Raw genomic sequence first — 16977 nt, 5'->3', positions numbered from 1 at the left:
AAGTTCTAAAAGTAAAAAAAGCTTAGTCGATGATGGGGAAAAGAAAGAAGAATACTGACTGCCTCAGGGTTTGGGGGACAGGGAGCGATGGCAAAGGAACATAAGGAAGGCCCCTGGACGGATGACAGCACTCAGTCTTACCAGGAGTCTGAGTCACACAGGTGTCTGCATCTGACAAAACTCAGCGAAAGCAGGCTTAAACCTGTATATTTCATTGTATGTACATTTCATTGTAAAGGAAAAAAACAGTATAAGCAAATGCTAAACTCTAATTACTGATCCACATGGTTGGGTATTCAGGTAGAAGTACATCGATGTTGACAAATTACTTGGAAATGCTTCAGAAAGAAAGATTGAGAGGATGGACAGATGGATAGGGACGTGACAAGACAAATACAGTGAAGTCTAGAATCCAAGAACTAGGTAGGCAGATGTTTACTGTAAAATGCTTTCAAGTTTGCTGTACCTTTGAAGATTTTCACAGAATGGAAGAAAAATAAATGTACTCACCTATAAATTACAAACAGGTAAGGAAGCTTAAAAGGGGCGGGGGACGGGACTGAATTCCCTGATGCAGTGGTTAAGAATCTGCCTGCTAAGGGAGGGGACATGGGTTCAATCCCTGGTCCAGGAAGATCCCACATGCTGCAGGGCAACCACTGAGCCTGTGTGCCTTGAGCCCGCACTCTACAACAAGAGAAGCCACCACAATGAAAAGTAGCCCCCGCTCACAGCAACTGCAGAAAGCAACAAAGACCCTAAGCAGCCATAACAAATAAATAAAACTTTTATAAAAGGAGGCAGGGGGGACACAGAGAAAAAGTGAAAGGCCTAGAGGAAGGGTAGGAGCAGTGAGTAAAGGGGAGAGGGGGAGTCAGACCAGATACGAACAGAGGCCCACAGAGAACCACTGAGAGCACGAAGGGACAACCAAGAGCATCCAGAAGATTCTGAAATGAGGGCCGCGTTCCCTGGGCTACACGTCCAGTTTGCACCTCGTCTCTACTAAACGCTAATAAATGCATTCTGTCTATTTAATAAAGGAGCTTGATTACATCTGAACAACGAAAAATGAAATGGGAACATAATAGAACAGTTCTAGTAAAGCTGCATAAAAAGGCTTTTAAAAGGTAATGTCATTTAATCAATGCAGCAGAATTTATATACTGAAGTGAGCATCGCTGTTCAAAGTGGTCAGCAGCAAAGAAAGCACATGGGATGTACTATAGAACATGATTAACCTGGGTTCAAATCTCAATTTCACCAGTAGGTTGAGAGACCATTTTAGACAAGTTATTAATTTCTCTGAGCCTCAGTGTCTTCATTTCTATATGGAAGTAACATTCTCTCTCCCACAGGTCTGGTTTGAGGACGGCATGAGACCATGTATGTAAATGGAAACAGCGAGCCCAGCACCGGCAGACCAGCAGGCATAGGGTACTTAACACATGTTGTTTTCTTTTATTCTTATTCAGTAATGCCACCATTGCTTTACACAGGTTGGCAACACATTTTTTGAGCTGCTGACCAAGTGAAGAAGAGCAGAAGGGTTCTAGTTAGAGAGGAGAATGCAAGCAAAGGGACAGTGAGACACGCAACAGGGAGGGCTTTTTCTAGACTTCCAGAACACAGAGGTTGAGTGTTAAGTGCGATGGAGGAGGGATGAAAAGGAATCAGAAAAAGGCTGGAGAGGAGGACAGGGCTGGATCATGAAGGCTTCTTTATGTCGTGCTAAGGGGCTGGGTCTTTTTGTTCCAGGCAATGGAGAGTTATTTACAGGTTGTCAGTACAACAGCGACATGATCAGAGGTCTCTTTCAGAAAGAATATTGTGCTTGTCGACTGCCTGCTACAACTCCAGGGACACGCCTCACATAGGATGTCAAGGGAAGTAAGACATGGACCAGAAAATACTATGACTCCAAGATCTAAGTATCCCACCTGAAAACCCTACTGTGGTTACGATCACCTAACAAGTCTATGGGATGAGGATAGGATAGGGACACCAGCATCTAAGGGACAAGCAGAGCAAAAAGACACCCTAAAGGTGGGAACTCCCTGGCGGTCCGGTGGTTAGGGCTCTGTGGTTCAACTGCAAGGGGGCACAGGTTCGATCCCCGGCAGGGGAACTGAAAGAACTAATATCCAGCATGCCACAGGGCATACCAAACAACAGGAGAAAAAAAAAGATGCCCTAAAGGTAACTGAGGAGAATCAAACGTGGCAGGTGCGAACTGAAAAGTATCTACTTTATTTAACAAGCTTTAATGACCTCGTCAAGAACAGGGTCAATCAAATGATGGGATAGAAAACCAAGTTTTACTAAGCTTATTCTAAAAAGAGGGAGACGTATGCAAGTGTGAGGCAAGCTGTCAAGAACGCTGTAGATGGGAGAACGCGGGCGGTAAATAAATGGGAACACACGGCTGAAATGACACATCCCAGCTCTGAACAGTTTGACAAATGGGGAGAAAGAAGTAGGAAGGATGGGATTCAAGATACAAGTGAGGACTGCTGATACTATGTATAAAATGGATAACTAACGGGAATCTACTGCATAGCAAAGGGAACTTGAATCAGTGCACTGTGGTGACCTAAATGGGAAGGAAATCTACAAAGCAGGGGATATATATATATATCCCTATAGCTGATGCACTTTCTGGTACAGCAGAAACTAATACAACATTGTCAAGCAACTATACTCCAATACAAATTAATTTTTTAAAAAAAGGTACAAGCAAGGAAAAGGATAACCAACAAAGGAGGAAGACCTGGATCCACATGAGGGTTGGAGAGGCTAGTCCTGGGCAGGATACAACTTCATACGAGACACAAAGAACAGAAGTGTGCATACAGAGGTAAGTGCTGATGTTCTTTCTCTTTGAAGTAGGAGTTAAGGTTGTCTAAGAACGAGGATAATGGTGAAGCAGGAAACAGAGGAAATTCATCACTGTTTCAAAATAAATTGGTGAAGATGGAAGAGTAGCCTGACTATGGCTTTAGTGTATCATTCTCTTCAGGAGGATATATTCAAAAGCCTGGGTTTGTGAATTCAGAAGTAGCCAATCAAAACGGTTGAGATTTTGCTCTCTGAGAACTCAGACCTTCTTTCTTTTGCTTGTTCCTGCCTCGATAAATAAAATAGATGTCAAGTACTTTCTATGTGCTGGCCTTGGGGATGACGTTGAGAAAGACAAACAGGGCCCTTGCCTGCAGAGTCTTATGGCAGAAGAAGCAAACACGACAAAAAAACGACAGCAGTGATGAATATCACATAGAGCTGGGCCAGCAGGAAGGCTGAGCACCCAAGGATCGATGCTTTTGAATCGTGGTGCTGGAGAAGAGTCTTGAGAGTCCCTTGGACAGCAAGGAATTCCAACAAGCAATCCTAAAGGAAATCAACCCTGAATATTCACTGGAAGTACTGACAATGAAGCTGAAGCTCCAATACTTTGGCCAGTTGATGCAAAGAGCTGACTCATTGGAAAAGACCCTGATGTTGGGAAAGATCAAAGCAAAAGAGGGCAGCAGAGGATGAGATGGTTAGATAGTATCACCAACTCAATGGATGTGAATCTGAGTAAACTCTGGGAGACAGTGAAGGACAGGGAATCCTGGCATGCTGCAGTTCATGGGGTTGCAGAGACACAACTGAGCGACTGAACAACAATTACACAGTAGGTCATAGTACTATGGAGAGAATACGGGAAGACTGCCTAGCCTGGAGGGGACAGAGAAGAAGTAACATTTGAGACCTGGGGAAATAGTAGTTGGCTGGGGAAGAAGAGAAGGGAAAAGTGTTCTAGGAGGGAACACTCCTGGAGGCTCTCCAAGGGACCCCCCCCCAAAAAAAAAAATAGGACGTGGTGTTCTGGAAGACCTGAATTGGGCTAGCCAAAAAGTTTGAGTTTCTCAGTAACTTCCTAAAACGCATATGGAATCTCAAGGGGCCCTGAATAGCCAAGAGAATTCTGAAAAAGAGGAAAGTTAAAGGTCTAACACTAATTTCAAAATATACTACAAAGCTACAGTAATTAAGACAGTATGGTACTGGCAGCACAAAACAGATTAGAAGCAGTCAAGAACAGATGCAAGGAGAGCAGCCAGAAGGCATGTAGTAAGAATCCAGGCCCAAGATGATGGCAGTAAAGACAAAGGCAGTGACAGTGAGGAAGGACAAAAGGAACTGAACAAAGTCGATGTAAAAGCAGCAAGATCACTCAGAATGCCATAACCTGAATGTGGGAAATAAGGCGGAAGGATGAACAGAGAATGACGTTCAAATTTCTAGTTTGGGAAACTACATGGATGGTGAGTGGTACCAATCACTGAGAAGGAACAGGCTTGCCAGGAAAGCTTTTGATTTTGTTTTTGGTATGTTGAGTTTGGAGGCACCTGGGAATTATCCAAGGAGACAAGTTGTAAGCAGTAGAATACATGTACAGGTTTGGAGCTCAGAAGAAAAGGTCTTGATGGAAGTATGAATCTGGGGTTTGTCTATCTACAGCTGACAGTGGTGCAAGTGGGTGTGACTGTGTAAGGAAATGGGATAAAGTGGGCAGAGGGCCTGGGCAGAGTCCTGTGTGCTTGTGTGAAAGTCACTCAGTTGTGGTCAACTCTTTGCAACTCCATGGACTATGGCCCGCCACGTTCCTCTGTCCATGGAATCCTCCAGGCAAGAATACTGAGTGGGTTGCCATTCCCTTCTCCAGGGCATCTTGCCGACCCAGGGATTAAACCTGGATCTCTTGCATTGCAGGCAAGATTCTTTACCATCTGAGCCACCAGGGAAGCCCTTAGGACAGAGTCCTAGAGAACTATTAATACTTCCCCAATGTCTGAAACACTGGGCTGGAGGAAGCACAGGCTGGAACCAAGACTGCCGGGAGAACCATCAATAACCTCAGATATACACACGACACCACCCTTATGGCAGAAAGTGAAGAGGAACTAAAAAGCCTCTCGATGAAAGTGAAAGAGGAGAGTGAAACAGTTGGCTTAAAGCTCAACATTCAGAAAACGAAGATCATGGCATCTGGTCCTATCACTTCATGGGAAATAGATGGGGAAACAGTGTCAGACTTTATTCTTGTGGGCTCGGAAATCACTGCAGATGGTGACTGCAGCCATGAAATTAAAAGACGCTTACTCCTTGGAAGAAAAGTTATGACCAACCTAGATAGCATATTCAAAAGCAGAGACATTACTTTGCCAACAAAGGTCCATCTAGTCAAGGCTATGCTTTTTCCGGTGGTCATGTGTGGATGTGAGAGTTGGACAGTAAAGAAAGCTGAGCGCTGAAGAATTGATGCTTTTGAACTGTGGTGTTGGAGAAGACTCTTGAGAGTCCCTTGGACTGCAAGGAGATCCAACCAGTTCATCCTAAAGGAGATCAGACCTGGGTGTTCATTGGAAGGACTGATGCTGAGGCTGAAACTCCAGTACTTTGGCCACCTCATGTGAAGAGTTGACTCATTGGAAAAGACTCTGATGCTGGGAGGGATTGGGGGCAAGAGGAGAAGGGGACGACAGAGGATGAGATGGTTGGATGGCATCACTGACTTGATGGACATGAGTTTGAGTGAACTCTGGGAGTTGGTGATGGACAGGGAGGCCTGGCGTGCTGGGATTCATGGGGTCACAAAGAGTTGGATACGACTGAGCAACTGAACTGAATGTCTGAGTAGAAGGGAAAAGTGAAAAGTGAGAATAAACAGCTAGAGGAGTAGGAGGAAAACAGGACTCTGGCAGTCAGAAGTCAAGGGAAAAAAAGTTTCAGGAAGAATCAACTGTGTCTAAAGCTGCGCAGTCAAAAAGGATGAGGAATAAAACTGGGAAGACTAATTCTAATGAAGACCAGACGGGATGTAGCACAGGCAGGAGGTAGGGAAGCAGAGGGGATTATTCAAAAAGTTTAACTTAGAACAAGGGAAAATGAGATTGTGAAAAAGCCAGGGAGGCCATATGAAAAACGGTGTTGAGAAGTTGTATAATATGTTGGATAGAGGAACCAAGAACAGACGAACATGAAGAAGGCAGGGATGAGTAATAGACTGGAAGAAAAAGGAGGGCCCAAAAGACAAGAAATTGACAACACTGAAAAAGGGGAGTAAAGGAAGAAAATTGGGATAACAGAAGGCTGACATGAAAGATTCAGATGCCGAAGTTCCATATTTCAAGAGAGGAACAGGGACAAGTGATAATAAGGTTTAGCATTCAACCAATGAGAACGGATGAAGATGAAAGAGGCAAAGGCTTACTGTGACAGGGATAAGTCAGGGAAAGGAAAGATGAGGTTCTATTGGATGGGTCATTCACATAAACACTCAGGGCATTCAGAAAGATAGCAAGACTTAGAGAGAAAAGGATACTGATAAGCCAGGCACTGAAGCCTGAGTCTGATGCAACAGATGAGACCCCAGAAATCTGGCTAATGGTTTTTATGGTTTTATGATATAGTCAGGTATTATGAACCTCAAAGGAGAAGAGATTTTTTTTTTATATGATGAAAGAGTAATGGTTTGGAATAGGTACTGAGAAGCTAGGAGAATGCCAACACATTTGAAGGCAAGAGTAGCTTCTACTTAAGAGAGTTCGGGGGAAGATTTTCTCAGGGAAAAAAGTTAGATTAGTATAAAAAATTGTGTTAGGACTGTTATGTGAAAAGTTGGGGGATATATAGATTTTTTTTAAAAAAGACAATAGAAGGAAACTACCTCAAAACAATAAAGAACATGTATTAAAAGCCCACAGCTGACATCATATTCAACAGTGAAGATTGAAAGCTTTTCCTTAAGGATCAGGAAAAAGGCAAGGATGCCTGCTCTTGCCACTTCTACTGCATACAGTACTGGGAATCTTAGCCAAAGCAATTAGGCAAGAAAAAGAAATAAAAGGCATCCAAATTGGAGAGGAAGAAGTAAAATTATGTTTGCGGATGACATCATCTTATATGTAGAAAACACTTGAGATGACACACACACACAGAATCAGAATAAACAAATTCAGCGAAGTTACAGAATACAAAAATCAGTCATGTTTTCATACACTAACTGAACAAATAAACAGATAAACAAATGGCCAGCAAACATGAAAAAATGTTCAACATCACTGATCATTAGAGAAATGCAAATCAAAACCACAAAAGGCCATATCACACACATTAGGATGGCCAGTAATGGGGGACGGGGGCGGGGGGGGGGGCGTGAAAACAGAAAATAATAAGCATTGATAAAGATGTGGAAAAGTTGGACCCTTGTGCAGCTGGGACTGGAAAATGGTACAGCCACTATAGAAAACAGTATGGAGCTTCCTCAAAAAATTAAAAATGGATATACCATTAATCCAGCAACCCCACTTCTGGATATATATCCAAAAGAACTGAAAACAAGATGTTGCAGCCATATCTGCATGCCCAAGTCCAATGTACTAGCATTATGCACAACAGCCAAGAGGTGGAAGCAACCCAAATGTCCATTAATAGATAAATGGATAAGAAATGCAGTCTACACATACAATTCAGCCTTAAAAAAGACAGGAATCCTGCCATATGCTACATCAATGAATCTTAAGGATACCATGCCAGGTGAAATAAGCCAGTCACAAAAGACAAACACTTCATGATTCCACTCACATGAAGTATCTGCTGCTGCTGCTGCTAAGTCACTTTAGTCGTGTCCGACTCAGTGTGAGCCCATAGACTAAAGCAGTCAAACTTATAGAAACAGGAAGTGGAATGGTGGTTGCCAGGGGCTGGAAGGAGGAAAAAGACAGTGTTCAATGCGCACAGAGTTTCAGTTTTGCAAGATCAAAGAGTTCTAGAGATCTGTTGTACGACAAAATGAATATACTGCATGCTACTGAGCGTACACTTAAAAATGGTCACAGTGGTAAATTTTCTGCTAGTGATTTTTATCACAATATTTTTAAAGAGGCGGAGCTGCTAAGTAGCACCAAAGCATGCAGGAGAGAAGTTGAGAAAAGCGAGCTACGCAGGACAATGGAGATTTGCATTCTAAGCAGCGACCCTGAATGTCAAGGGCAGCGACAGAGCAAAATGAAGACTTCAGGCTCCTGCTACACTTCCAGTTCAAGCTGTTTCAGATCCAACTGAGAATGAGACCTCTGACTCAGTGCTAGAGACTTAATGGGGCCTTTTTAAAAGTCTCAAGACTACACTATGAGAAGTAACTATGGTACCTTAAAGACATCCTGAACTGAGGACATGGTTATTTCCTCAGACCTTCACCCCGCAGTAGCAACAGCCACAACCCTCAGTGAGGGGGAGGTTCTCCTGCACTGAGCCAGCTGAGGCCTGGACTGGGTGCTCCTCCAAAGGAAACCTTAGTTCCTTCCTTGGCTGGAGCTGTAAGGAGCCTTCCCTCGAGGGCTCAAATGTAGCTTGAAAAGGGAGGAAAAGCCAGACAATTATGTGCTCCAGACACAATTTATTAAAACCTTTCTTCTGCCTTTCTTTTTATATATTAAAATTTTAAGATGCTTGGGTCTGTTCTTTATATGCTAGCTAATGGAGCTCACATGGTCAGCCTTGAGAATACTTTAGAGGAGGTGGGAATGGTTCATCTTCTCCATATCTGCAGAAAGTAGATACGTTTACCATAAATGATCTCTGACGGGTGAATTGAGGATGTTCACAAAAGGACCAACGTGAGTCTGCTTTTCAATGTGGACACTTCCATTGTAAAGCCTGCTCAGTGGGTTCCACTTAACAAAGCAATCAATTAGGATAACTGGATTTTAGAGAAGGTTGCTATATATTTAAGACGTAGCCCTGAATCCCCCAAAGACTACAGTGTGACTCGGTCTCTTAATAATCTGTTTAATTTTTATTTTAAAAAATTGTTTATTTAAATCTTATTAGCATGCTAAACCAGAAGAAAAGCTTGACACTTTCTTCTCCCTGCAGACCTGAAGGGTAATAACTAAAACCCAGGACTCCCTGGAATCCCTTACTCAAACAAAAGGCTGGAAAGTCTTAGTTTCATTTAAATGAACCTAGGCTAATGAGTTAGACGAAGATAAAGTCCGAGTCAGACATTGGAGGGACCGGACTCAGTGTCCGGCAACGGCCACCGTCACAGATCAAGAGGCTGGAGTGAGAAGAGGAGGACTGAAACCCCAAGGAGACGTGTGAGCTCCAGCCCTCCACCCTTCCTTAGAAGGCAGCTTGCCTCTCTCTCGAGGCGGCGCTGAGTCTCTCCCTGCCCTGATCTGGTGGGTGTATTCTGTGTCCACTGAGGTATAAGTCTCAACAGTTCTACAGTTTCCACCTCTCAGGACTGGTTACAGGAAGCCATCATCTCTGAGGTTTTAATATTTGCCTTCCCTTTATACCACAACATTTTAGAGACAAGCACAGCTGAACAGGACGCTGACCACAGGCCCCGTGGACTGTGCTGCACGTGCAGGTGGGGTGGGGTGGGGGGCCGTCAGATGCTTACCAGTGTTTCCCGTAGACCCAGTGGCCTCCCCATGTCAGCAGGCAGATCCCAGCTGTCGTTTTCTTCCAATGATTTCGAAGCGTTTTAAAGAACGCAGGCATCTTCTCTTAGGGACTTGCTAGATTAGTACAGGCAGAAAAGAAAAACATAATTATCCAGGGAATCACGTGGGCCCTATGCTTTCATCCTCCCCACGTCTTCCTCCCTTCCTCCTTTTCCTTCCTAGATACTTCATCTTCTTACCTGCCCACCTACATTCCCTTGCTTCCTTCACTCCTTTACACCCAAACTATACTTTCTCTTCTTTCATCACTTTTTCTTAGAAGGAAGAGGAAAGGAATTCTAGGAGTCCTGTCTCTGCTTTCTTTTTACAGTCACTATACCTGTTTAAAAGCATCTGCTTATCCTTTATATATAAAGCACTTATCATCAAATTAGTAATCAAATTAGTGATGTAAAAAGGTTATTCAAAATAGGAGAAAACAACCAGGCCCTCAATAAAAGAACATTCAAAGAAAACTCAATGAAGAGGAAATATCCATAACTGTAAAAATGCTCAACTTCCAAGGTAATCAAAGACATGCAAATTACAAAGAACTATCACCATTCACCGATAAAATGAACAAAATTCTAAAATGATCGTATTCACTGATGACAAAATAAAATGAGACAGACACTCACACACTCCTATAAGGAAGGTAAATTAGCGTAACTTTATGGCAACCCACTCCAGTATGCCTTCCTGGGAAATTCCACGGACAGAGGAGCCTGGCGGGCTGTAATGCGTGGAGTCGGAAAGAGTCGGACTTGACTGAGCCACCGAACAGGCACACGCAAAACCAAAGTCATGCCAATGTATGGCAAGGACCACCGCAGTATTGTAATTAGCCTCCAATTAAAAAAATAAATAAAAACAAAAGTGCAAAAAAGTGACCATATATACTTCTGTTTTTCTTCACCGCACTTCTCACGTGGATGGTCCTTAGGTGCTAGTTTACTATCCCACTGGAACGTAAACTCCACGAGTAAGGACTTTGACTGCTCTGATCCACTGCAGAATCCTCATGTCCAAAATAAGATCTGGTGCCTAACAGCCACTTGATAAATAACTGGGGAATGAGATGGGGCTCAAGACATGCTACCCCAAACATGGCACGTTGTGAGGGTGGACATCTTACTCAGAAAAGGTCTGGAAAATAGCAAAAGCAGGAAGGTCACTCTGACCACCTCCCCACCTTGCCATTTCTTAAACAGATCATAAAACCCTCCAGTGAGAGGCACTTGCTTTGTCAACAAACACTCCTTAACACACAGGCCTCTCTAAGGTTTTCATCTGCTACAATTACCTCATACTCTTAACCCTATCACGTTCCTCCACCATGGTCCACTCAAACCCTTGGGTCCTCATTTCCTTATGAAGGCTCTCATGTCACGTAAAACTTACATTTAGATAACTTGCATGCTTTGCTCCTGTTCATCTGTCTTTGTCAATTTAATTTCCAGACCCAGGTAGCAACCCTACGAGGGTCAAGGAACACTTTTTCCCCACCTACATTAAATTTTTTTTCACTAAAAATTTTTGTTGATGTGGAAAAAACTAAAAAATATAATTTTAAGTAAAACTGGCAGGATTTAAGTCTTATGTAATCGGCATCTACCAATTACATTCAAACAAATATAAATTTTTTAAAAAAACAGAAATAAACACACAAGACTTTGTAGTAATTCCCTCTTGTGAGAAAACGGCTGATATTTATGTTTTAAATTGCAATGTATTTTTAAAATTTTCTTAATTATTTTCTAGACAGGACATTTTTAACTATGTGTGCATGAGATAAATAGGCCAATGCTGATGGGGCTGGGGGCAGCTCGGGAACAGCTGCTTTTGCTGATTCTAGTGGGCAGGACTAGTGGTAAAGAACCTGCCTGCCAATGCAGGAGATGTAAAACATGTGGGTTCGATCCCTGGGTCAGGAATATCCTCTGGAGGAGGAAATGGCAACCCACTCCAGTATTCCTGCCTGGAGAATCCCATGGGCAGAGGAGCCTGGCAGGCTACAGTTCACGGGTTTGCAAAGAGCTGGACACGACTGAAGTGACTTAGCACACACTAGTTCTTTTATTATGCCATTTAACGACAGGGACTCTCTTCTTGACCAGAAACTTGAATCAGGCTCTGAGTTCTGCTGGACTAGGGCTTACCTTGGGCTTCCCTCTCGGCCCTTGTAGAATCCAATTTGAGCAAGAATCCTACTAAGGTGGTTTAGTGAAAATCTCCCATCCCCACCATTGGAATCTGACCACCCTGGATATCTTATCAGCCTGGTCTGCCTTCAGCAAGAATTCTACTGGGTTACCTAGTAAGAGTCCCCTCTACCCCTGACATTTCTTCAGCAATTTTCCATCCACTGATGCCGCCCTGCTTCTTGGCTATAACGCCCATTTGTCCTCACTGGAGTCAGGGTTGAGTCCAAGCTCCTCCCCTCAGTCCAATACCATGCCCTCAGTGGTTCCTACATCCACCCAGATGCCTCTCCCCACCCTGGAGGGAAGGCTGTCTTACCAGTCTTTAACCAGTGTCACTACTTAATTTTTTCTTTACCGCCACCACTGGTTAAAACTCCTCTCAAGGCCAGACACATCCTTATCACCAGTCACGTGTGAAACTGGTGCCAGGGAGCCCACCTTCCTGGGAATCAGGGCCGCAGTGCAGGATGGCACATAAAGGAACCCGAAAGCACATGTGATAATGAGATGCCTCTCCACCTGGCCCTAAAGCGCTCATTCATTCCACGTGCTAGGCTCTGGGCTGGCTGCTAAGCAGAGAAGCACAAGTCTCTGTTCTCAAGTGCTGGCAACTGTGAAAGCCACAAGTACAAAATAATCACATAACGTATGGTTGTAACACAGGGGGAAGGCGGTTGAGGGCTAAGTCATGGCTCTGTGAGAAGCCCCGAGAATGACCTAATGTGGACTGGAGGTGACCGGGTGGTCCATGATTGGGGAAGTCTTCCGAGAAGGCATGACATGTACCCTGGGTCTTGAACAATGAGGAGAAACACCAAAGCAGCAGCTAAGGAGACTTCTGCACACAAAGGCCTCACTGACAACAAGGTACATTCAGAGAAACACAAGTGTGTCGCCAGGTATAGACAGGGAACAGGGTCAGTGAGAACAAGGCCTCTCAAACTTGAGTGTAAATCTTGTTAAAATTCAAAGAACTTGTTTAAAATGCAGATTCTCGGGCATGACCCAGAGATTCTGACTTATTCTGGTCGGGCTGTCAGGGAAACAGACCAGTACCCTGTGGAGCTTCTGGACACAAAAGCCTGTGCCCCCCATTTCTTGACCTTCCCCGAGTTCCAAAGGGCAGGTTCAAATAGTTGCTAATCAGGGAAGGGAGGGGGATACACAGACAAGGGAGGAGGGAAAAAAAACAAACAACAGTGCAGCCTTGGGGGGCAAAGTCCTGATCCTGCCTCAAGTGATAAACGGAAGGACTCTTGGCGCTCTTCAGAACCCCCAACAGATGGAACATGTTAATTATTTGATGAAGCATTCTTCATCCCAGAGGTCACAGTGTGATAAACTCTAGAATCACAGAAGCGCATCAGAAACCCACCTGAGGCCCGATTAAAGGGGCACAGGCCCTGCACAGCTGATCCTTATTAACAACCCTGCCTGTAAACCATTCCTATAAAACTCACCAAGTCCCCCAGAGTTGAGACACACAGGTTTTGAAGGCATGATCTCGCTGTGTCCCCCTTTGCCTGGCAAAGCGATAAAGCTATGCTTTTCTTCTTCACCCAAAACTCTGCCTCCAAGATTCGACTGGGTACCTGCGCAGAGGCCACTATCTGCATCATCATGTTCATTATTAACCAGTACTCCCGTGCTTCTCACAGAGGTCAGCACCACATTGACAAAGAGTAGTTTGGAGATAAAGGATGGGGAAGGTCCAGGGAGTTTAGAAAACTTCAGGCAGGACCTTGAATCCATGCTAAAGACTCTGGAAACAATATTGACAATAATAAAAAACCCTGAAGGGAATAAGTAAGTGAGAGACAGGATCACATGTGGACTGTAGAAAAATCACTTCGTAGCAAAACGGAAAATGGGATGGAAGAAGCTGAGTTCAAAGCTACAAAGAGCCAGCAGGAAGTTATTACAATCTTTAGACACATAAATGAAGGAAAGAACAAAAGGGGATGGACTTGGGAGATCTTTAGAAAATAGAATTTGGCAGCACTGAGTGATCAATTAGGGCTTCCCTGGTAGCTCACACAGTAAAGAATCTGCCTACAATGCAGGAGACCTGGGTTCAATTCCTGGGTCGGGAAGATTCCTTGGCAAAGGGAATGGAAACCCACTTCAGTATTCTAGCCTGGAAAAGTCCCATAGACAGAGGAGCCCGGTGGGCTACAGTCCATGGGGTCGAAAAGAGTCAGACACAACTGAGCAACTAACATGTTCACCCATGATCAATTGATTATAGATGGTGAAAGAAGAGGTACCAAGCAAGGTTTGTACCTGGGCAATGTCTTGAATAATGATTTCAATCATGGGATCTGGGGAGTAGCTTCATAAAGAAAGGTGTTACATGTGGTGTAGGAGATGCTGAATTTGAGATTCCCATGGGGAATCCAATGGAAATGATCAATGGGTTATCTGGACTTAGCAGTTAGAAGGCAGGAGAAACTGGATAGAAGATATAGATTTGGGATTCAGTGTGAAGGAGGTCAAGATGGAGTGCAGATAAAATACCCAGGGCAGACAGAAATTAGAGTAACAATTTAAGAGTTGTTAAGAGTCTGTTTTAAGGCCACCCGTGACCCACTGGAACTGCCTTGCGTCACAAATGAATGGGTCTGTGCATTACAAAACTAGTGCAGAACCATGCAAGCAACCTCGAGCAGTGGAAAGAACACTGGTCTAAGACTTCGGCTTAGATTCAAGTCCTACTTTTGTCACTTATTGGCAGTGAGAGCCTGGGTAAGTCATTTAACCTGTCTCTTATGTTTTTATGAATAAAATGAGGATCAGTTCAGTTCAGTGGCTCAGTCGTGTCCGACTCTTTGCGACCCCCAAAGGAGGATACACCTGCTCTGATCAACTCATTAGGCTATAAAGTTCCCACTGTACCAGGTGTCGATGCACTCTGTAAATGTCTCATTTAGGTCATCATCACAATATGCAACATATGAGTTACCAACGTAATGCTTTCTAAGTACCCAACAGAATTCTTACTCCCCAATCAGTTTTTTAAAAAATTGTTTTTTTACTAAAAAAATTAAAGTTGGCATATAATATTCATTGGAGAAATAACGGTTTCATGTCTCATCCGAAATGCATGTTTGCTTTTCCCCTAAGAACTCCCAAATTCCGATTGTATTCGACCCCCCTCACATACGGTGGGGCTCTCCTTAGACTGTGAACCCTCACAAAGCAGGTTCTCACAAACAGAACCTAGTAACGCAGCTGGAATGAATGAATCAACCGACCAGAGACCATTAGCCCTATTTTGCAAAAAAGTTAGCTGAATCGCTTTCTCCCCCCCCCTCCCCCATCTTACCCCCGTCCCCAAGAAAAGGAAAGGGTCACACAAGTTAGCGACAGCTCTGGGAGCAGAGCCCGGGGCATGTGCCTCCCGCAGGGGCAACAGGAACCGCCATCCGATGCTCGGAGCTCGCCCAGTGCCGCTCAGCCCGGCCCTCGCTCCCAAACCCTCCGCCCGCAGCGGCGTTCCGACAGCGGTCACCTAGGCCCGGCCCCCGGGGCTCCGCCCCACACCCCCGAGTCCAGCGCTTGCACGGTCCACGAAGCCCGCTCCCGGCTCCCAGCGCCAGCACCGCCGCACTCACCACGGCTGGTCCCGCTCGCCGCCCTGCCTTTCCTGTGTGCTCCCTTAAGAGTCCCCCGCTCTTTAAAGGGAAACAGCTACCCCCGCCCTCAGGTTCCGCCGCGGGTTCCGGGCGCGCAGGGAGGGCGCGGTCTGCAGGGGCCGCCGCCGCCAGGGGACTGACTTAGGGTTTTGATCAAACATTTATTTGATCTCCATCCTTGTGGCTCAGACGGTAAAGCATCTGCCTACAATGCAGTAGACCTGGGTTCAGTCCCTCTGTCGGGAAGATCTGGAGAAGGAAATGGCAACCCACTCCAGTATTCTTGCCTGGAGAATCCCGTGGAACCTAGGAGCCTGGCGGGCTACAGTCCATGGGGTCCCAGAGTCGGACACGACTGAGCGACTTCACTCACTCACTCATTCATCCATTCATCCTTACCACCTATCCCTCTGTCGCTCAACAATATTTTATGACAAGTCTAAAAGGCGAACACTGTTTAGGACCTGGCGCCAAATCAGAGAATTTTAGGCAGTGATATATACCACTCATTCATTATGGACATGAATTTGAGCAAACTCGGGGAGACAGTGGAGCGCAGAGGAGCCGGGCGGGCTACACAGTCCATGGGGTCGTGAAGAGTCAGACACGACTTAGCCACTAAACAACAACATGTACACAAGAAAATGAAAAGAGATGATAGAAAGTGGGTGGAGAGAACTGTTTTAAGTTAGGCCTCTCCTGGTAAGGGGCAATTAATCTGAGACCCGAAGGCGAGAAGGAGCAGGTCAAGCAAGGTCCTCCTTTTTGAGGGAGGGAACAATCAGGGCAAAAGCTGTAAAGTCTGAGGCAGTTTACCAAGTCAGGGACCAGTGTGGATGAAGCAGAGAGAACTAAGCAGTGGGTGACAGGGGTGAAGGCAGAGAGGTGGGCAAGACAGGCCAAGGCAGTAAGGAGCTCCGACCACGTTATAGGCAACAGGACCGGAAGACCCGGAGGGCAAGGGAATGACGTGATCTGATTTGCATTTTAAACACCTCTGGCCACAATGTTCAGTTCATTCTCTCAGCCGTGTCCTACTCTTTGCGACTGCAGCACGCCAGGCCTCCCTGTCCATCACCAACACCCGGAGCTTACTCAAACTGATATCCATTGAGTCGGTGATGCCATCCAATCATCTCATCCTGTCATCCCCTTCTCCTCCTGCCTTCAATCTTTCCCAGCATCAGGGTCTTTTCCAAATGAGTCAGTTCTTCGTATCAGGTAGCCAAAGTATTGGAGTTTCAGCTTCAGCATCAGTCCTCCTTCCAATGCATATTCAGGACTGATTTCCTTAATATGGACTGGTTGGATCTCCTTGCAGCCCGAGGGACTCTCAAGAGTCTTCTCCAACACCACAGTTCCAAAGCATCCACAATGTAGTGAATAAATCCTAGCAAGTAAGAGAGGGCAGAGACGTCAGGGCACAGGCAGACCACCAAAGGGCAGTTCTAATTCTCTGTCCTCCCACCTCTTCCCCTGACTAGCACCTGTAGGGTGGAGACGATGCCAGTCAATCAAGAATGTTTTCTTTCCTTTTCCCATCCATTATTGGTCAACCAACAGTTGCAGAGAGTTGCGCATGCGCTAGGCACAGGGGATGCATGCCTGTACATCACCCCTCCCCATGGTCCCTGC

General features: G+C 45.1%; 1 protein-coding gene across 1 annotated transcript in view; it reads right to left on the bottom strand.

The window, feature by feature from the left end:
• Positions 1-15350, bottom strand: part of AGK (acylglycerol kinase) — a 94667-nt gene extending 79317 nt beyond the window's left edge. Inside the window, exons 1-2 of the mRNA XM_068972838.1 lie at positions 15322-15350; positions 9461-9578 (exon numbers count right to left, since the gene is read on the bottom strand). Coding sequence (XP_068828939.1) covers positions 9461-9561 — 101 coding nt within the window. The 5' untranslated portion in view covers positions 9562-9578; positions 15322-15350. The remainder of the gene's footprint in view (positions 1-9460; positions 9579-15321) is intronic.
• Between the last annotated feature and the right edge of the window lie 1627 nt (positions 15351-16977).

This window comes from Capricornis sumatraensis, chromosome 5 (assembly GCF_032405125.1).
Source record: "Capricornis sumatraensis isolate serow.1 chromosome 5, serow.2, whole genome shotgun sequence".
In the NCBI taxonomy this organism is placed as follows: domain Eukaryota; kingdom Metazoa; phylum Chordata; class Mammalia; order Artiodactyla; family Bovidae; genus Capricornis; species Capricornis sumatraensis.
This window is presented reverse-complemented; position numbering and strand designations above follow the sequence as displayed.